This window comes from Rhinolophus ferrumequinum, chromosome 8 (genome assembly GCF_004115265.2).
Source record: "Rhinolophus ferrumequinum isolate MPI-CBG mRhiFer1 chromosome 8, mRhiFer1_v1.p, whole genome shotgun sequence".
NCBI classification, from domain to species: Eukaryota; Metazoa; Chordata; class Mammalia; order Chiroptera; family Rhinolophidae; genus Rhinolophus; species Rhinolophus ferrumequinum.
Genome location: NC_046291.1, coordinates 78,622,489 through 78,645,483, shown reverse-complemented (window position 1 = coordinate 78,645,483; position 22,995 = coordinate 78,622,489). Strand labels below are relative to the sequence as shown.

The window sequence follows — 22,995 nt, the reverse complement described above, 5'->3', positions numbered from 1 at the left end:
GCTGAATTTTTGTATTCCCCAGATCTATATAGTAGGTGTTGAATAAGTGTAGATTTGATATAAATGAATTGAACTTCATCTCTAGACACACACACACACAGAGATGTAAAAGAGGATGAAATTGGGTTGCCATATAAATTTAGAATAAAAATAATATCCATTGTTTTCAGTTTATTGATGGACTGCTATGCCCTTTTGAGTTCAAATGTTTTTATAAATAAAGCTGGATGTCCACTTACTTGCAAAATATATCATCACTGTCTTTATTTACAATGCAGTGTCCCCCATGGCACCTTGTACATTTGTCAACCTCACATTTTGGTCCTTCGTAGCGTGTTGGACAGACACATTCAACACTTCCATCATCCCCAATGGTACAGGATTCGGAATTGACACAGTAGTGGTGACATACGTCTAAGAAGAATGCACAACAGAAAAATGAATATTACAAGATGTTTTACTTCAGTCATTAACTGTTATCATTTTCTTTAATATTTAAAAATGGTCAATCAATAGGTAGATTAATTTACAGAAGCAGCTTGTAATTACATGTAACTAGAATTCTCTAATAATGCTTTTGATTCCTTCTTTTGCCAGAGTTGGGTACCATGTCACGTGGCTAAGAGGAGATGTGTTATATTGATATAACACTAGCTGATAAACTCTTTTGGTTCTGAATTTAAAGTTTAAATTAACAAGTTTCCTTAGCTTTCTTTCTAGTGAGCAATATTACTGTTATTCTGAAATGAGCAGAAATGCTTAAGATTTCTTTAGCTGTCATTTATCATGGCCTCGCCTGCCCGTTTTCATCCACATAACAGGGTATGTGTGATAAGCGAAGACTCCTACCTCTGCACCTGGCCTTAGTGTGATGGAAGAAGGCCCCATCTACACAATCCAGAACAGGGCTAGGTATTTCCAAACACCTGGGTAGGTGAGGGGACAATGTGTTTCCTCTCATGAAACTCCAAGAGAAAAGTGGACTGGGAAACTCACTGATCCCTCATGCGTGGGAAGTGGTAACGTACGTCCTAGGCTCTCGCCCCCTCCTAGGTGAGAAGCTAACTGCCCATCAGTCAGAGGGAAAAACCTCCCTGTGTTCTGAGCCATTTGTTTGGAAAGATATTTCTTACTGAGCATTACATACAATTTTCTCAGCTGCAAAGGAAGACATCCTCAAATATTTATTTCTCTATTTCTTGAATGTGAGCAATGAAAGAAAGATCATTTAATATAATAACCACATTAACTCTGTAATTATACATTCCACCTCACTCCTTTCAAAAGCAGACAATCCTATATGTATGTTTATATATATATATATTATAATTTACTACATTCAAAATATTGAAATTCATAATACAAACAATTTTATGCAAAATAACTGATAAAGTCGATCCCAGACTTTGCGTTTAGAAACTGCAATTTCCGTTTAGCTATCTAATTGTTAAGTAATGTTAAATGAGATTACTTGAGATGCAAATCACAATTTATAAACTTTAACCTGCTGTAAGACAATCAAAGTGGATGAGGTAAATTAAAACATCATTTATTATTCTCCTTTTTGTTATTTACCGAGTCCTTTATTAAATCAGACAGAAATTAAATTTATTGACAGGCTTGCTTCATATTAATGGAAATTTATTTCATGCAATTTCATGCTTGCCCTTGCATTATACCAAGTCCCACATTGAGATTCAATGCTTAAATCTATTAATATGGGTTTTGGCTATATTTAAGAAAGGAAGTACTTTCAAAAGGAGAGAGACTTGGAGATCTAAAAGTTAAGTCAAGGTTTGCATCTCTCCGTTGTGGTTTCTGTAGTTGTGCAAGGCTTGGGAAGAAAATGTATTAGCAACAGCGTTTATGATCATCTAGTACCATCACCTTTTAATGCAGAAATCTCTAAAGAACAATTTTCATTAGTTACGTTGCTAGATACCTTTTATTATAAGAAATTCTTTAACATTGCCCCAGTTGCCTTACATTTCATCCTCTTGTCCTGGTTCAGTTGATGCGACATAGAAGTTGGCTGAGGTACCTTTCCAATACCTTCATATTATGTCCTTATTCAGAGGTTTACATAGTAGATAGTTCATTAGATTCCTGTCGGGGACTTATTTGCAAATGCACATTCCAATGCCCTTCCCTGTCGCCTACCACCCAATCTTAGATTCTAATTCATAAATCTGCAATTGGGCCCAGATGATTCTCATGAGAAAAACTGAGGAACTAGAATTTGGAAAGTAGGGTGTATAAGAAATGATCTGGAGATAATTTTACTGATTAGCAAAGAAACGATATCATCTAATAGTTGTAAATGAACTGGATTTGACTGACACAGCTTATTTCTCGACTATATTTGTGAGCCCTAACTAAAATGTAATTTGTAGTCTAAAATCTTGAACTATTTTACTTGTATAAGCATATTGGTGAAAAAGCCTGAAAAACTAGGAAACAAAAAAAAACAGGGTTAACATTCTGAGGGTTGATGATTGCCCGATACACACTGTAGCAAGGAATAGTTCGCATTTACCTAGAGTGCCAAAGGGACAAGTTTAAAAACATATCTATAATTTACTGATTATAAGTAATTTGATATATAAATTAAATCTGATTTAGAGTAAGATTAAAAAGATGTGCGAGTATACACAACTCCTAAATAAGCAAGGGGATACAAATTAACACTTCAAAGATACACCATTGCACATCCACCAAACTGACTGCAAATAGCACAGACTCTTATACACTACCATTTGGAATATAAATTGGTTCAACCAATGTGGAAAAGAATTGACTTATCCACTAACTTGGAACATGCTCACACCTTAACCCTAGCATTTCTATTCTTAATATAGAGAGAAAGTATACATATGTGCACAAGAACATGTACATGACAGGCACAACGACCTTTTTTAGAATAATAAAACTGGAAATAATCCAAATGTTCCATCACAAGAAGAATGGGTGAACTTGTTTCACTCATACAATGGAATATAAATATACATAGACACATAAATGAAAAATGAAACATGGACGGATCACAACAGAATAATATTGAGAGAAAAAAACTGGACACAAAATAATATACTACTTTTTTATTATATAAAGTTCAAAAGGCAAAACGAATCTATGCTTTAGAAATCAAAAAGAGATATCTTTGGGAAGAAGAGAAGAAATAGTGATAACGACTGTCAGGGGATATCTGGGTACTGATATATTTAGCCGTGAACTGAATGTTCATTACACTGTATGTAAATCTAGTGATAAATTACTGAACTGTATACTTGTGATTTTAAACTTTTCTGTGTATATTGTATACTTCAATAGAAAGTTTATTTAACCCAATGGCTTATAAGCTACAATTAGAATATTTAGAATTTTGGAATATTTGCTACTAGTTAGAACGAAATGTTTTTCTCTTTACAGACACTATTTTTTTTTTAAAGGATTTCATGCTCCATTTTTTTATGTGTTAGAGGAAATTCTTCACTCTTTAATGCACTCAATATTTTTTCATAGCAGTTTCAGATGAACATTATTCAATGCAGTTGATTGACCTCATGGCACAAAAATGGAATCCAAGGAATGTAAAATAAATGTGTGTTTAAGAGAAAATTGTGAAATAAACAGATATTAGAATTTACACTTTAATAAATAATTCTAAATTGCATGCTGTTAAGCCATGACACTTTCTCCCTTTAAAAGAACACTTTCTCTATAATATTCAAATGAAAGACATTTCATTTTTCTCATTCACATGCTTAGCACTCTAGGCTAAGTTGAAGTTCAGGGACAAAGAATTGCTCACTATACTCTGGTCCTGCCACAGTCGTTGCTCAATTCTCCTTCTTGCGAAAATTTCCTGACTATTAGGCTTGAGATGTGGAGCTTATGGAAGTTGTTGTTATATGTTTGGCTGGATTGTTTTCTGCATCACTATTAGAATTTTAGTCCTCAACACTTTGAATGTATTATATTCTATGTTCCTTTCCTCCTTTCCTCCCTCCATCCCTATATCCTCTCCTTTCTCTCTTCCTCTCTTTCTCTCTTCCTCTTTTCCTCTCTTCCTCCATCTCTCTCTCTCTCTCTCTGTTTCTCTCTCTCTCTTTCTCTCTCTCTCTCTCTTTTTTCTCTCTCTCTCTCTACCCTGTTTCTCTCCTCACTCTGCCCTCTCTCTCTCCCTTCCTTCTGTCTTTCCTTTAAGCCTTCCCTATTTATTCAATCCAACTCCAAGATTCCTGAACACAAGAAAAAGTCGATCTTACTTAATAAGGGACTTTGGTATGTGATATTTAAACTACCACATAAGCATTGGATACTTGTAAATTGGAAGGCAAAATAATTATTTCAAGTGTTCCTCTCTTTTATTTCATGTTTAGTCATGACACATACTATGTGCAAAACCAGGAAGAGTTGCAAACATCTGTTGGTGCTGTCTGTTTCTAAATTGGGTGACTCAACCAAAGTTCATGTTCTGTGCAACTGCACAATATCATGACAGCAATGTGTAATACGCTGTAGGAATGCAACCCAATTTCTCTCTCATTCTCTTCTCAGCTATAATCCACTTGGAATTACAAGCTTCTTGTATACTATATACTGTATGTTCATCAGTGTCACATCTCCATATCTCTCAAATAATTACATATTTAACTAAGTATCTCTTCAGCTATTTATGTAATAAAAGGATACTTTCATTGACATTTCTCAATCCAGCAGAATCTAACGAAGGATGAAGAGGAACAGTATATGAGAGGCTCCTTTGGTTTGCAGTTACTTGCTTTGGTTCTACGGATTCTGCTCTGACCTAACAAGCTCTGAAATAAAGAGAAGTTTAGTAGTCACTACAAAAACACTTTTCTTATTGAGAACACTGAAAAACAGTTGCCCCATAATTTTACCAATTTAAGCAGCAAGAAGGATTTAAAACTATTTTGAAAGTAATCTTTCCATACGATACATTTTCTTAATAAATATATCAACATTTTTATTACTGACTCATTTTTATTAATGACTCATTTATCACTATGACTATCAATTATTTGTATGAACTTTACCAAAGTTTTGTAGCATTCTGCTTTTTATCATGTTTCACCTTTGACCAAGTGAAATATTGCTGATTATGAAGCAGTAGACAATCTAAATATAAAACTTAATGCTTCAAAAAAAAAAAGTTAGCGATGTGTTGGTTGGTTAACACTGAAGTGTGCAGCAATGGACTGTTTTCTCTTTCTGACATACAGACATAGGCACAGATACACACACACACATGCACACACACACACACACACACACACACACACACACAAACAACCATGTATTTTTCCTTCAAATTTTAAATTTGGCTTAATTTAAACTGAAAGACAGTTAAAAAAAAGTTGTAGAATAAAAGAAAACAGGTTTGAAAAAAATGGATGATAGACCTTTTGATGGAGGGGCTGGAATAGGGAAAGGATTGAAGATAGAAGAGAGGAATTAAAGACTGACGATAAAAGAGTATATCAACATTTGCCAGTAAGTGTTCAGCAGGAAGAGTCTGAATTAATGGAAAGAAAAGCTGGTGGAACAACATGGCTCATTCTCATTTTGAGCAACACGAGTACTTTAACCATGACAACAAAATGAAGGTGGTGGATCCATCACTGATTATTTGCTGTGGACATACATGTGCCTAATGGTATACTGGGAGCTGTGGGAAGAGAGCAGAAATTAAAGAGAGGACACCATGACTCAGACAGAGGATGGCCCACATGAAAGTTGAAGATAAGAAGCAAAAAGAAACGAAAACTGATCTAAACAATGTCCACTGTGGCAAGACTCTACGTATGTTACTACCAACACAATCTTTCTTTCTATGGAACTTTCTGTTTCATAAATTTGGAACATTTTACTGCCCTGAATAGCATAACAATTGGGATGTTCTGCATATGATAAGAAGGAACAATAATGAAATGTAATTAATCTGTACTAAGAAAGTAGAGATTACCATGAAAGTATATAATAGCACTTTATACTCACAACATAAAAATGTTATAACCTCTATAGGATAATTACACTAAGAACTACAGACATAGAAGCACCAACACAATCATGTAATCTAGGACAAGGATGGTTACATAATTACAGAGTATTCATATGATAATTAGGGTAGACATAACTGGAGAAAAAATGAATGGCTATTTTCTGCAACAGAAATGAAATACTTTTCAAGGGAGATCATCACTGCACTCTCTCTCTCTCTTTCTTTTTCTCTTTTTCTATTACTCCTTTTCAAGCAACTAGAAATACACGAATATACAGTTCTTTCTTTAATCTTTTTACAGTATATTAATAGACTGCATAAAAATATATGCATGCATGAGTTTATATACAGATTATGAATATTCATGGGGAACAGATGTCTATAAATCTCTAGTTGCATATAACATCTTTCCAAATATTTCTTTCCATTGAAAAAGTAATTGCCAAGACTATTTACTTCTTAACTCACATTTGCCACTGTGTCATTCATAGTTAATGAAGTGTGAAATTTACTTAAAGAGAAGAAAACAAAAGTAAAATAATACCACCTAATAGGAGATGAAGACACTTGTAAGAATAATGGGGAACATGGAGAATCTTTAATTGGTAATACAGATTGGTTATACAGGGGAGAAAAAAATCTTACATTACACATATGTCTAGGAATTGTTCTACTTCACTGAATTTGTCCTGGACTTAAAAAAAATAAATAAGTAAGTAAATTGGCTTTAAGATTCATAATTTAAGTAAGCATTTGATAATTTGGGACTGCACACACACAGAAAAACAATAAATGAAAAGTAGGACTGGATTACTTTCCCAAAGAAGACTAAGTAAATTCCACAATGCATACAAAGCCCCAGACATTCTGTGACTGACTCCAGTTTCAGTGTAATTCACACTCCTCCTTCACTGCCTCTTAATTGTGTCCCAAGAGCAATAAGTTCTATGGAATCTGCTAATATTCTCCCTGCAGGGAGGTTTATGGCTGCTTTTATGTATGTATGAAATGTAGAACAATTTCCAGGGCAGCCTACAGTATTTTGTGTACTTTTGATGAATACTTATACCAGGGTGACATAATGAGAAAAACACAAAACATTGGTGAGGCTATGAGGGTCTTGGAGGTTAAATTCAGTCCTTTCTCTGGTTAACGATGTGATCTCATGTGAGTTACTTGACTGATTTTTACGAGACACGCTTTGGTCATCTTTGAACAGAGGCGGTGTTACTAAACATACCGAAGAAAATGTTATGACTCCCTTCTCACCCACCGATCCTCAACAACATCCTTTATAGCTTCACGGCCAACAAGAGCCTGATTTGAGGAAAATGATGGAAATTATTATGCTGATGATAAACAGTCATTTTTAGCTATCTTCTACATGCCAAGCACATGTGTTTATAGTCTCATGCATTACATGGGATTATCCTCATTATGTAGGTGACTAAACCGAGGCACAGAGAGGTTATACATCCTCCCAAGATCACACAAGAATAAGTGGGAGAACTAAAATTCAAACACAAATAAACTAACTGTAGAAAATAAACTCTTATTTTTCTTTTTCAATAATTCACACATTTGCTTAGGGAAAAAAAATTAGAAAGTAATTTTGAATATCTTTGGCATTCTCTTCCTTTATGTGTATCTAAAACTGAATTTGCCCCCATCTACATAGATATCTGCGGGTTTAAGCACCAGTCAGAATGTGAAGGGGCCCTGTGGCAGGCTCAGGAGAGCCGACCTGATGCCACTAGGACCTGCAATAAATCAGAGTTCAGGAACTCTAGCCGGACTCCCACCCCTCATTCATTTCACATTTTCACATGTCACTCTCAGCCTCTCATCCCAAACCAAGATGGGATTTGCCTCTCTAGCCACCGATAATTGTTTGCAGCACTGGGTTCTCTTTCTTCAAGAGAATTCTTAACCATCCATGTGACCTACTCATTATGAGGCAGGATAAACTCTGGGTCCCTCCAGACAAATGACTCCAAAATAACAGACAAGACATCACAAAGTAATACATGCTTGAAGTGTTACCACTTATTGACATCTATTTGAAATGTTTTCCAGAAAAGTTCTCAGATTCTTAAATTTGTTAACAAGAGTGATTATGGCCATTCCTTCTTTCCAGTCAATTTTTCATCTAGCATGGCTTAGGAGGCAAAAGAGATAAAGTAACTCATATAAATTTGCTTAGAAATTTATGATTGTTGTCCTTGAAGGATTATATAAGGAGAAAGAAAAACAGATTTAAGAAATATTAGAATTTATTCTTTTTTACATCCTCAAATGTTATACGGAGCTTAAGATATTTTAATAATTAATCTTACTGCATAGTTCTAAATATATCACCCAATTTCAGAAGTGAGTTTCATAAAGTAGGCAAATATTTCATCCAGTATGCCAATTAAATATTCACTAGGGAAAAATGTGTACAAAACTCTGATTAGAGCTGATAAATTTTCATCGGGAAAGCATATCTAAGAAAATTAGCATTTTCTAATTTATTACTAAAAATAGAAATATATCCCAACTATTTCTATAGAAAAAAAGTGAAAAATTTTAAAGAATAAAATTGATTCTGAGCAAACAGTGCCATCTCTGAGTAACCAGGTAGAAGGAAAATGTAAAATTCAGAAAGCTAAGTTGTCAAAACTTTGATTTCAGTGAGGCATGTGAGGTGAGATTTAAAGAATATCAGCATTTAAATTTTTAACCGACTGTCATTTCAAAATGCCTATTAACAATATGGCATTGATACATTTAGGAATAGTCAAACATTGGCTCATAAAACTATCATGGCAATGTTTTTTGCAAAGATCTTAGAAACCTATATAACTTTTGTTTATATATAATGTTCTGAGTTGAGTGCTCCTCTATTTTTAAAGCAATTGGCTATAAAAGGTTTTAGCAACTAACTACAAAGTGATAATCATTTGAGACTTGTAAGCAACCTGACTTGTGAAATATGGTTTATCAGATGAGGCTACTTGAAAGTCACATAAGTGAATAAGCATAGATGGATTACAAATAGAATGAAAATGAAGCATGCACATGTAAGTGGTACCTCTCTGACCATAAACAAGTTGTTTACCATATTTATGCCCTAATTTCTCTATGAGGCCATTGACTGCATATTAAAATTCAATTAATTTCAACCTAATAACATTTATTAATACCTACTATGTTAATAGTAACTGTCGTGGTATGTTGCCCATGTCCTCAGAGTGCTTATACTTTGATGGAACCCTCAGGGCTCACATGGTTGAGGAAAAAGTCAAGATCAATACAAGATTTTAGTTTATCAATACATGGAACACATTTTTTAAGGGACAATTCAGAGCACAAAGCAGTAAGTCATTTTTAGAAAATGGGAGTTTCAGAAGTCATACGAGGTGAATAACTCTGGATAAGAGGTAATCATGGAAAAGAACAGCTCTGAATCAGTTCTCCTTCCATGACTCTAGGTGGTGAACACACAATGTGATACATAGATGATGTATTATAGAAATGCACACTTGACACCTACGTAATTTCACTAACCATTATCACCCCACTAAATTTAATTTTAAAAAGAGCATCTCTGATGGGACTATCATGAAGAAAAGTTATTGTCATTATGTTGTAGCCTTACAGAGGGCAACGGATGTCCCACCTCATCCTACTGGGAGAATCTGAGGCCATCCTAGACAAACCCACAGAGTTCCTTGTGCATAAATTCCTCTCTCTCTCTCTCTCTCCTGTCTTCCCTCCGTCTCTTCCCTCTTCTATTCTTCCATTCTTACTTACTTCTTCTGAGTTACTCACTTAAAATCCAAATATTAATGTAATGATTTCTGATATACTTAGATGTACCTTACTTCTAGTCTTCTTCAATATATTACCTTGCAGAATACATAATATATATGTATCTCTCTATTTATACATCAATATTGACCTATAGAGAGAGGTTTTTACACCTCTCCCTATAGCAAGAAGGAAAATAACAAATTATACAGAAGTGATTACTATTTAATTGGAGTTCACCTAAACATTGAGAAAGTCACCTTGAAAAGGTTACATAGCAGAGGAACATGTAGCAAACTATAAAAGATTTCACCTGGTCAAATGTACAAGTATCTTTTCAGCCAGACATGTATGAATAAAACAGATTATTTTTATATAAGAATCAGCTTCCCACTTTACTAAGACTTTTACAATAATCCAAAGATGGCAGAGAATCACTTTAAATGTATTATTAGTTAGCAGGATGTAACCTTTACCATGCTTAGAAGTATGTGTTATATTACTATAATTAATAAGCAAAATAATTTAATCATAGATGCCATTCAGAAAGATTATTTTTTTTTTGAAAAAAATCCTCAGACATTGTTTCAACCTTAAAGTGACGAGATTAAGTCATTACTCTTTTATGCACACAAAGTATAAAAAATTATGTAGCAAGAAACGTTTGATAACGAATGTGTTTTGTTTCTGCAAGTCCTGACCCTCCTCTCCATGCATACAGTAATTAGGTTCCTAATTTACCCTGCTTTATTTTTCATCATCTCATTTCTCACCACCTGACATCCAACATGTTTGTGCGTTATTTATAAGTACTAAAAGGTACTAGGAGAGCAGTTTTGTTTTATCCATGATTAAATTCCAAGCTTCAGTGGCTGGCACATATTAGATACTTTAAACATTTGTTGAATTAATGAATGACCATGGCTCTTTGTAAAGCAAAGTACTTTCAGAAGGCAGAGAACAAGAGTTATACTGTTGATTTTTTTTTTTTTTTTTTTTAGTTTTAAAACCACAAAGGCAGTTATAAGTTTACTTAAATATGGGATGAGGGGGATGAGGGTGAGGGGGATCAAATGTATGGTGATGGAAGGGGAGCTGACTCTGGGTGGTGAACACACAGTGTGATTTATGGATGATGTGATACAGAATTGCACACCTGAAATCTATGTAATTTTACTAACAATTGTCACCCCAATAAATTAAAAAATAAAAATTAAAAAAAATATATGGGATGAGTTTAGACTAGTTTTACCTACTCCTGAAACAACCTGAAGTTTGCCAGGCCGTGTATGTGTATGTTCAGATGGGGAGACGAAGGTGTTAGATGGAAGATTAAAATCAGATAGGAAGCGAAGATGGATGCCATCAAGTTCCAATAAAAGAGCCCTTGGATATCTGGTGCCTGCATGAACACACACTCAGTTGTTGGATCAATGAACCAGCTACCAGACACTCAGGCCTGTCACGTGAATGAAAGAGGTGACCTGCTAAATTCCCAGAAATGGGGCACTACATTGAGTTAAACTAAACTTTTCAGCTTCCAATAGGTTTAATTTTGTAGTTAGCCTAAACTATGTGTGGAATTAAACCTATTCAAGAAACTTTTTGTCCCGGTGCCCTGATCTACTTTCTTTCATGTGACTCAATGTAGAATTCCATTCTAAATTCATGGATCATTTCAGAAATTATTTTTAAGAAGCATCTCAGATCATATCCATGAATACTATAAAATTACTAGATTAATTTTTATTCAAACTATATATTACCTAAAATATTATTATACATATTATAAATAATAGTACTCAAAGTATCTATTAAAATGAAAACTAAAAAAAAATTGCATTTGATTTTAGTATTTACAAAGGACTCTTCTGATAGATTATCTCACTTGAAACTCCCAACTCTTGAGAAATATATAATTATAATGATCATCATTTTTGTTTACAAATAATGTAATTGAGTTTTACTTGTGATGATGAAAATAATTTGAAAATCCAAAGTTGTAGAATACTATTTCTTAGCCACAAATTCATCACCTCTAAAACCCAATATTTCTTCCTCAAATTTGGATTCCAGCTTGACCAATTCCAGGAGAGTAAGCTTAGAGTGTATATTCAATGAAGTTTTAGAAACCCACTGAAATTATATGCAAAACATTTTATGTATTTGTTTTATTTAAATAAATGATTCTTAAGAGGATCAGAAGCCTATATTGCTTTCCAATTTAAGGAGAACTGAAATTTAGAATTGAAAAATTCCAGCTTAATTTCAGTTATTCATGGTCTGGAAGCTACCAAGGAAGTGACCTGAATTCTTGGTCTCAGATGATAATTGAGTGGTCAGTTAAATAAGGTACCATTCATTACATGACCATATACACACCAATTAGATGTTTTTACCACTATGTTGATTGTTTATATCAATTGATTTTCAAGGAAAGCTTGCCCTCAGATCACTGTCATATAGATTTTTCTCAGTTCTCAAAACTAACGAATAAAGTACACATTATTTCACCATATTGGAAGTTAGATCATACTACTACCATAGATTTAGTCATGGTTCTTCAAGTGATAATGAAGCTCTAAAATTCAAATTTAGCTACCTGACCTTTAGATTAATCACCTAGTGGTATTCTGAAAAGAGTGATATTCTGTTTTTTACTGTTCTATACTTAAGATGTATCTGATTCTTTGGTGGTAACTCCCATTAAATAGCTTTTTCTCCTAATAGTTTTTTTCATATAATTAAGCATCTTTTTTATGACAAATTATTGGCTATCTCCCTTTTATTTAAACTTTGCTCTTTTTAGTGTTACTTTGCTAGAAATCAATGGATTTTAAAATACATTCATTTATTTAAATCAAACTTATAATTATATTTTTTGCATTCATGAGAATGAAACTGTAAAAATACATACAATTATGAATGCATTGTTTGATTTATGCCAAGATCTGCTTTTCTTTATTTAGTGGGTTACATAACCATAGGGTAAATTAGAAATTTTCCCTCTTTTCTATGGTCTTTTGGACTCTGGAACTCAGAAGCCATACATTTCAGTTTTGAAGTTTTTTGTTGTTATCGTTGTTCATCTCAAGAGCTGTTGATGGCATACTGACTCTCTTGCTATTTTTATCAATAATCGGAATATAGACAAAGTTTTTCTAGCTGTACATTACTACCAACAGAGGTTGTATCTTTTTCATAAAACAGAATAATACCAGTTTATAGTGATGAAATATTTAATCATGTTAACTAAACCATACGGATATTATTTTATTTTCTTCCATTTAAACCATTTAAAGATTCCTGACTCATAACATTTTTTCAAAACATGTCAGTTAACATCCCAAATTTGAATAAAGCACTGTGTTTTAAAGTTACTGTTGAATTTACATTAGAATTTTTTTAAAAATAATATTGGCAGATGCAATTAACGAGAAACAATTTGCTTGGCTTGAGGTAAGCCTCAAGTAAATATTTTTGTTCAATGTGTGTGTCTGTATGTGCATAATTTATGTACTATGTTGTTTTCAAATACCCAATTCTGTTTGCAGATTGTTATTTATGAATCTATTCAGTTAACTTAACACTAAGAAGAGTGGAATCACTATCATGAATAGTTTTTATTCACGTGAAGCCTTGCTATTTATTCATTACTTTATTTATTTATTTAATTTTGATAAGGGGTCCCAATTGGGCATGTTCAGTTTATTCTGATACAAATCCCTTTTTACACAGGTACTAACCATGAATTGTGTGACAGGTTATTGTATACTTTCAATTAAATTGTTTAAAATCTACCTTTCATTGTCTTTCATATTATTTTGTATATTCACTCTTGATTAGTTGGAAAAAGAAGAGTAAATACTATAGGTAGTACTAATGTGGCAAAAAGGGAGAAAAATAAACCATTTACACTTGGCATGATTAATGGGTGTGGCACACTTTCAAGAGTACTGTGAGATTAGGGTTGTCTCAAAATAAAGTGAAGTGTCATGAAAAAAAGTTGCTGCTATGATGCCAGCAAGCGTAATAAAGCATTCTTAAAGCTTTTTTCCCTCAGTAATGCTCATTGAAATTATTAAACATTATTACTAAAATGCCAAGTGTTAGGTACATGACATAGAGATAAAAGTTCATCTGTAGTTAACTTTATAAACATATCGCTGGGATTTGAAACTTAATCATGTAGAAAAATAACAGTATGCTTCTAAAGAGTACGGAATAAAGTCCATTTGTGATCTTTCTCTGGTCCTTCCTTACTATATAACTCTAAGTTGCAGCTTTGTCTGGCTTTAATCTGAAAATGATATGCCTTTTGCTTTTTTTTTCACCAAAAATTATGTAGGGCAAGAGTCTTCCAAGAGCTTTGATAATGATGTATTCCCAAAGCCTAGAATAATAAATGATATCCATAAGTGTTCAATGTATGTCAATTGAATAAAATAATTTTAATAATAAAAATATGTACTTTGACTCACATATGAATACTATCTGCTTGGAAAGATTTACCTCAGTTTCCAATAAACTTTTTTTTGGAAGCAGATTTTTCCCTAAATCTGTTCCCTCTTAATATGATTTTTATATTTCCTTTAAATGAAGGTATAATGTTATAGTAAAAATCTATTTTTAATAATTCTATTTTTAGTACTATATTAAAACTGTGTGCAACAATATTTTTATAATTCTGAGAATGTCCTCTAAACCGTAGAGTAAAATAATAAAATTATTACATTTTTCAGCCCTTAGCTCACCATTCTTTGTTATGGTCACAAGAATGTATTTATTTTTCTTCACACTTATTAATTGAAACCTAATTCTATATTCACATTTTTTTTTTCAAACTGAACACAAAAGAACATTTCTCATGGAGTATGGATTCAATGAGCTGGTAATTAACGGTGGTCCAGAATTCTGGCCCTGCCTTTTGAGTGGGATCTTGTCAGAGCACGAAAAAAAACAACTGGGAGTCACCAGATGAAAGGAGGGTGCTTGTATTTTGTTTACATTCATTCACATACTTAATACTATCTACAAAGTCCAGGCCCTGAGTTAACGCCCAAGATTGATGAGGTATGCAAAAAAACATGGCCTGTTTCATGTTCTAGAAGGGTAAAGTCAAGAACATGACTGACAAATTTTCTAGGACAAACAGAACTCAAGAAGACAAAGTGGGGGAATCAGAGAGGCTTAGCAGACATGAAGAACCAGGTGTAAAGAAAAAGAGGTTTGAACAACTAAAGAGGGGCATATTTCGGAGATGATGAACAAGTGTTCAAGGTTAGAAGGAAGAGTACCTGAGGAATTGCGTTGCAGTACTCCAGGCAAGAAATGATAAGACCTGAATGAAGGCAGTGCTCATATTCTCAACAAGAGAAAGAAAAAACTGGGGGTCGGGAGGGGGTACAGTAGCCGGGGCTCCTAATGCTTTGCCAGTCTAGGTGTGAATGCTCAAAGAATCTTGAATACTTAAATAGCTCGTCCTGAGTAATAATTTCATTTTCTTAGTCACAATCCTTTTTAGGGGTTTTAGGTTTAGTTCTAAGTGACCTTCATACCACCAGGAACATTGAAAAGATTCAGTTCTATGTTCCATTTATTATTAAAGTCCTGTGATCTCTTCTGCTTGGGACTAACAGACTTCATCAGCTCCATATTAAAATTCCTCTTAATATCTCTTCTCAATGGAGTAGAAACTCACAATTACCAGGTTGAGCCAGTGTGCAACCTGAGCTTTGATCATTCTCCTAGTGAGTCTAACAAGATGACAGGATACTACTCCAGGAGAAGCCCACTGTTGAGTTCAGACCCACAAGTCTACAAATTATGACTATAACCTGGCAGATTAGGGAGAATGGCTTAATCTCATTTTTGGCACTTGTAAAATTGGACTAATAAAACTAACATTGCACGGTTGTATGAGCATTTGTTAAAGCATCATATATTTGCATATCAGATAAAATGATATATAACAGCACATATCTCTGTGAATAATATTCTGTACATCCTCAGTAGTTGTTATTTCCCTTGCAAGTCCTCCCACCGGGAAAAATCTAGTGGAAACAGAAAAGATAAATTTCAAAAGGCTTTCTCTTCTAGGACTCTGCAAATGCTGTTCCACTCACTATTTTCTCTCTTCACCTGGTTAGCTTCTTCTTTCTTCTGGTCTCAGCTTAGATTTCAGTTCCTTCAAGAAATATTTCTAATAGGCTGAATTCTGTGTCCTTTCCTGGGTTCTGGTAGCCTCTGTGTTTTATTAAACTGTCCCATAATAACCTGTTTTATTTTCAGAATCATATATTAGACTGTAACTCCTTTGAAGTCAGGACATATACTGACAATACTGTTTCCTCAGTGCCTAACACAGTGACAGGCTCATTGCAAACACCAAAACATGTTCACTGCCCAGCTGACTAATGGAATCAAATTACTCTGAAAGGCAAGTGATAAAAATACTCCATCCTGTCATCATATACAAGGTGTGATCAAAACATATGGTGAATGCTACAATTAAAAAAAAATATTGCAGTAAAAGACACATTGCCATTAACTCCCCTCAAAATACTCCCCCTCACTTTGAACACGCTTGTCCCATCATTCTTACCATTTTCTGAAGCACTTCTGGAAGTCCTCTTTTGTGAGTGTCTTTAGTTGTGCTGTTGTGTCTGCCTCGATGTCCTGAATCGATTAAAAAATGTTTACGTTTCATGGTCATTTTGACTTTGGGGAAGAGCCAGAAGTCACAAGGTGCCACATCCGGTGAATAAGGTGGATGAGGACACACCGTCATGTTTTCATTTGACAGAAATTGCTGTGCCAGAAGCGATGTGTGACACAGAGCCTTTCCGTTGTGATCACAAAATATGGTGAACGTTGCTGCTGAATGCCGTCCAATGGCAGTAATCTTCAATATGGGAACTGGTGCATCAAACCTTAGTAACAGTGTGTGACAAGTTTCAACTTGTTGGGTGCAGTCAGTCAGGTGTGAGCTACAGTTGAGAGAAGGAGTGTTTTAAAGTGTGCCATAAGTCATCCTCCATCATGACAACACTCTGTGTCACAAATTGTTTCTGGTATTCGGCAATTTCTGTCAAATAAAAATATTAGGGTGTATCCTTATCCACCTTATTCGCCAGATCTGTCTGGCACCGTGAGACTTCTGGCTCCTCCCCAAAGTCAAAATGATTTGGGACATTGAGGCAACCATAACAGTGCAACTAAAGTCACTCACGAAAGAGGACTTCCAGAACTGCTTCACAATGTGGCAAGAGCGATGGAATAAGTGTGTTTGAAGAGAGGGGTGTATTTTGAAGGGGATTAATAGCAATGTGGCTTTTACTGTAATAATTGTTTTTAATTTAAACCTTCACCATATTGTTTGATCATACTTCAAACAATAATATATGGTAGGCTTATATCTATAGTTCATAACTTTTATAAGTTACTTGATAGATAATGGTTCTAATACCAGTTGCAAAAGATGATATGCTTGGATTACTGCCATAAACTCCTAATTTTATAAACTTGAGATACCGTTTAATGTCTGTAATTCCTGGAAATAGTGGGAGTAAGACATACAGGTATACTTCTAATAAACTGAGTTCTAATTGAAAGTATAAGAAGATCACTAGAGAACTTTAAAAATATCAATGAGACCACAGATTGCATTTCGATTTGAATACCTGGCGTTTGTAAACAGATTGAGTTCATCCTCATTGGCCCTTTTGCTCCAATGTCATTACTATTTAATTACAAATAACCTCAGACACTGTTGACCTCACAGTTAACATCCAGATTTAAATGCAAAATGCCATGCTTATTTATCTGATTTATTTATATATTCTGATTTATACTATGAATCCTTACTCCAAAATAGCATGAACTGGAGCTATATTTGTTCTTGAACAACTTGAAGAATACTTAATTTTACTTTTGCCGTTATTTATCTCTGTCTCTCCTCCCTGGGAGCTGCTGTTAAAATTAATTTGCATTTTAGACCTCAGGATTTTATATTGCCATTAGGGTTGTGAAATGTTTTTACTCAGCACAACTAAGAACTGATGTTTTACCTCCCACTAATGGACCTTTAATTAGGCACTGTAATGAACCATTCTGTCATTCCTTCATTTATAGAGAAAAGGTTTTGTATATATAAGATACAATTTTGACAGAACACCCGGTCCACTGAACCTTGCCAACTCACATCTAATAGATCCTAAATTTATTATGCTTTTGTCAGCTGCTGGATTTATCATTTTAATGACACTGTCCACAATCTTATTTTGCTGCCAAAGAACAGCCTCGCCCTGCTGCAGGAACGTTAGCCGACGTCTTGATCAACAACTCCTGGGGTCCGACTCTGACAATAATATTACTATTTCGGGACCTTGGACCAGTTATTTAACCTCTGTCTAAGGATTAATTGGTTAATTTTAATAAGTGCTTTGCAGTAAAAGGTGAGCAGTGCTATGACTGCTAATAGTGATAATAAAATTACCATGCAAGCTTTTGTGATGCAGTCAGCTACCTCAGACTGTGATGGTATTAAGTTGCCAATTAAAATATAAGCTGCTAAATGTATTCTTTGTAAGAATTCTGATTGCTATAATGATGGCCACATAGCATTTTTAAAACTTATTTCAAAACAATTAAGAATGGGAATGGTTCCACTTAAAAAAAAATGTTTTTCTAAGAAAAAAAAAAAAGACCGATGTTCTATGATGCTGGACACATTGGAAATTGAAGAAATAGCTCCACACAAAAATACAGTTGTACTGTGACTAAATGTAGCTTTCATACATTTAATTGCTTGTTATTTTATTAACTTGTCTTCAAACAGTTCTCATTCATTTATTTATGATTACTTACTTTTCCATCTGTTTATTTGACAAATGCCATTGTTGGATATAGTCTCAAAGAGGTCACTAGACAAGTAGGAAGAATGCATGCAAATAACACTACTGGGTGAAAAAGAATAGAGCCAGAAAAGAGGTGAAGAAGCAGTGACTTGAAAATTCAGAGGAGAAAGAGAGTAATTCAAACTGAGGGTGAATGTGTACATCTTCTAACAGGAAATGGTATTTAGGCAGGACAGACAGGTAGATAGGATGTGGCATGGAGAGATGAAGGTGAGGAGGAAAAGAAAGTGCATTTCAGAGGAAGAGAATAGCATGAGAAAGTCACAGTGTCAGGGAAGATGACATAAGAAGAAGCATGATCATGTGCTTTTACTGGACTAAAGAAGAGGCTGCAAAAACAGTTTGGAAAGTAATGATGGTCTGCATTCTATAGGACAGTAGTTGGTATTGACCCTAATTTGGTTGGATATCATACACATTTTTGAGAATGGTGGAGGAGAAAGGAAAAAACAAACCAAAAAAAACCCCAAAAACATGAGTTAGTAAATGCCAGTTATGATGGAATATTATGCTATTTTGAGAGAAGGGACATGAGAAAGTGATGAGGACGTAAGTGGGGTTACATGAATATAACTAGATTGTATTTGCCAAGTAAACTCTGATGGCCTGCGATGCATATCACTTAAGAGGCAAGTTGGGCATGCGATGTGTAAAAGGGCACTGCCTTAGGGTAGCGGCATATATATCTATCTATCTACAAGAGGATGGTGTAATATGAGGAGAACGTACACCTAGAAAAGGAAACACCACATTGAAACTGAAAGCATCTATTTGCTGCAGCAAAAGTGGCTCCCTGCTATAACATCAGAGCCATGATATTTAACATTACTCTTCATTCTCAAATAACTCAGTGCACACAGCTTAATTATATGCTGTTCCATATACTTTCTACAGTGACAAGACCTAAGCCACCCTCAGTGAGATCCTCAACGATATCAAACAATCTGGGGACCAGAATATTAAGTAACTTTTAAGAATGTGGGCCCTGGAGTTGGATTGCCTGGGTTTGAATCCTGGCTCGCCCAGTCACTAACTGTGTGACCTTCAGGAGGTCCTCTTTATGCCTCCTCAGTAGGCTCCTCTATACAATGAGAATAAAAAAACAATACCTTGTTCATTAGTTGAATTAAATAGTTTAATAGTTTTATTGAAAAAAAGGAAGTAAAAGTAATTACAAGAGTTCCTGAAGGTAGAAAGATGTCAGTAAATGTGATTGAGATAAACAAAACAAAACAAAACATTTTTTATTATGGATAAAAGATACAATGGTTTATGTGGCTGCTCTTTTGAGAATAGATACAGAGGGTGCAGAGAGAAAGCATAGATTCAGTTAGTAATCATCCACGTAAGAGATGCTGGTAGCTTCAATGAGGATAGTCGTAATGCAGGTGGGGGAAGTGTTCAGATTCTGGGTATATTTTAAAGGTAAAAGTGAGAATGAAAGTGGGGTGTGAAAGACAAAAAACATCAAGAACAACTCCATGATTTTTGAATCTGAACACTGAGTGTTGTGCTTTACAGATATAAGATAAACTATGGTAGAGCAGTTTTGGGGTGAGACAATCAGGTTAATTTTGAGCCAAGTCAAACTGTCATATAGACGTGTAAGGATAAAAATCTGGTATTTAGGAGGTAGGTTCAGCTGGAAATATAAATTTGGAACTATTCATATTTAGATGGCATTAAAAGTCACACAATTAGTTGAAATCATTCAGACAATGGGACTGATTCTTGGTCACACATGTAAAACATCTGGAAAATTTTAAATAATATAGATGCCTCATTACATGCTAAGAAAATGAAAGTCATCAGAGGTGATGTTTGGGACACTGTATTTTATACAAGCTGTTGAAGCCATTCTCACGTGCAGAGTTATACAGAACTCATAGGCTCAAGGAGTGTTTTAGAGAAGAAAAGAGACACAAGGACAGAGTCACAAGTCACTCCAATGTTTTAAAGGTCAGGGAAATAAGGAGGAATCAGGAAAGGACCCTGCGAAGAAGCACCTAGTAAATTGGGAATGAAAGTAAAGATTAAAGACAAGTGTTTTAAGGATAGAGTGATTAACTGCTGACTGTAGAGGTAAACTAAGAATTGAGAATTGACCATTGGATATAAAAACAAAGATGCCATTAAAATTAATTAATTAACTTGACTTTGATAAAAAATGTTTCCATAGAAGGGTAAAGATAAAATCCTGACAAAGGTGGGGGTCAGAAGAATAACAGAAAGAGAGGAATTGGATAGTATATCAACTTTCTAGAGCAATACTACTGTTAAAAAATGAGCAGTGAACTAAAGTTGTAGCTAGCAAGGGATGTGGGCACAAGGTAAGGTTTTCTAAGAAAGTACTAGGTAAAGAGGAAAATATTGATAAAGCAGGAGAAAGAGGGGACAGTTCTGAGATGTGTACTTGAGTAGCGAAGAGGTAACGGATGTATGAGTGAATAGTGTAGCATGAGACATAGCATGGAGTTCCTAGTTTTAAGAAGGAAGACAGAGTCTATAAGTCTAGAATAAAGCAGTTTCAGGGGTGTGGACCGGGGGCTTGTGGCAGTTCTCTTTAGAAGGTTTCTATTTTTATGAATAAAATAAGAAACAAGTTCTTCAGCTGAGAATAAATTTGGGGAGCAGGTTCTGGAGGTTTGAGGAGCAAGAAGAGCATAGACATCTAGGAGAGTCAATGGATTAGTGAAATATAGAAGATGACATAGTAAGTGCCCATTTGAGATTAGTGATAAAAAATGAAGTGAGACCAGTCTAAATAATTATGTTTTTCTTCAGTTGCATTTAGCAATGGGATACCAGTTCAGGACAGATGGAGGACTGGATTTAGCCATGATGACGGTTTTCTAGGTAAGAAAAATGGAAGGGAAGAGGGAGCAAGGGAGTCGAGGGTGTAATCAAGGGAATGAGTATAATGATAGAGTGTGGAATCTAAGTTTGAGAAGAAAGAAACAGAATCTTTAAAATAAAAGAAGGATTAGGAACAATGTAAAGAGTTATCAGAGTTGAGAGTGACATAGGAAGTGAAACTGAGGAACAAGGGATGGATGAAACTGAAATAATTTAGGGCATGCAGATAGAGGTAATAAGACAATTTCATAAGGTAAACATCAAAGCAGGCTGCCAGACTGGTAGGTGCTGCTTTCACTTACAGTACTGACATCTGTCTCCAGTGTGTTCGGGCTGGCAGTAGCAGTAAGGCTGGTTCCCAGCAGTCACACTGCATGTCCCTCCATTTTGACAAAAATTCTCACAGACTGTCTTACCGCAGTTAGGTCCTGTGAATCCCACTGCACAGCTGCAGGTGGGTCTCCCTATAAGAAAACAAGTAATAAAAAGAATATTATTTGACTAAAATGGTTTAATTTGCATGGAATCTTTACTAGATAAGAACCAGGAAGTCAGGGTTTTGGTCAAAGTTTGCCCACTACTTAATCTGTGACTTTAGGTAGCAACATGACCTCTTAGGGTCTCAGTTTCCCAATGTTCCAATGAAGATTCAATTAGATGGTAACTCAGGTTCACGTCTGGTAAAGTAAGCAGAGTTCATTTTAAGAATAATTATACATGCACACAAGTATTTTATGCTTTACAGGGCTACCATTATTCTCCATACTTCTATTTTCATGTCCATTTTGCCTTATCAATTATTTTTGATCTCCTCATGTGGTAATGCAGATTGTATTGGCCATTAGAATATAAAATAGAGAAAATCATATTTCCCAGTATTTAATCATCATGTATCAACCACTGCTGAATCTACATAAAACATCAACTTAGACTTACTATAAATACGTATTTTAATAAGTTTAAAGTGGGCATGTCATCTAAAACAAGATTTAGGAACATTAATTATTTTATTAGATTTAAATACACATACTGGATTTAGTATATAAGTACTTATTAAGTCCTATTTTATTTCATTTTGGTATTTTTATTCATGGTCAAGGACTGTCACTTGTAGTCTAATAAGATGATTTAGAAGTCTAATGCTAACAGCACACAATAGCAAGTCAGATGGGTCATCTTTAGATATTTTTCTTTATTTGCTCTGTGGGAACTAATATCACAATGGAAGATGAACAATCCTTTAAGGTGTTTTGAACATAACAGTTAACTGTTATATCAGGAATGAGTCTCTCTAACTGCCTGAAGTGTCAAGGACTGAGTAGAAAATTGAGTAGAGAACTAGCTCTGTAGGAGAGGTGAAGAAGAACACAATGGAAATTAATGATTGCCATTTGTAATGGGGAG

At 34.6% G+C, this 22,995-nt stretch overlaps 1 protein-coding gene across 1 annotated transcript in view; it reads right to left on the bottom strand.

Moving 5' to 3' along the window:
• The window catches only part of LRP1B (LDL receptor related protein 1B), a 1,793,989-nt gene that overhangs the window by 42,556 nt on the left and 1,728,438 nt on the right, over window positions 1-22,995 (bottom strand). The window contains exons 84-85 of the mRNA XM_033112843.1: window positions 21,894-22,055; window positions 240-414 (exon numbers count right to left, since the gene is read on the bottom strand). Coding sequence (XP_032968734.1) covers window positions 240-414; window positions 21,894-22,055 — 337 coding nt within the window. The remainder of the gene's footprint in view (window positions 1-239; window positions 415-21,893; window positions 22,056-22,995) is intronic.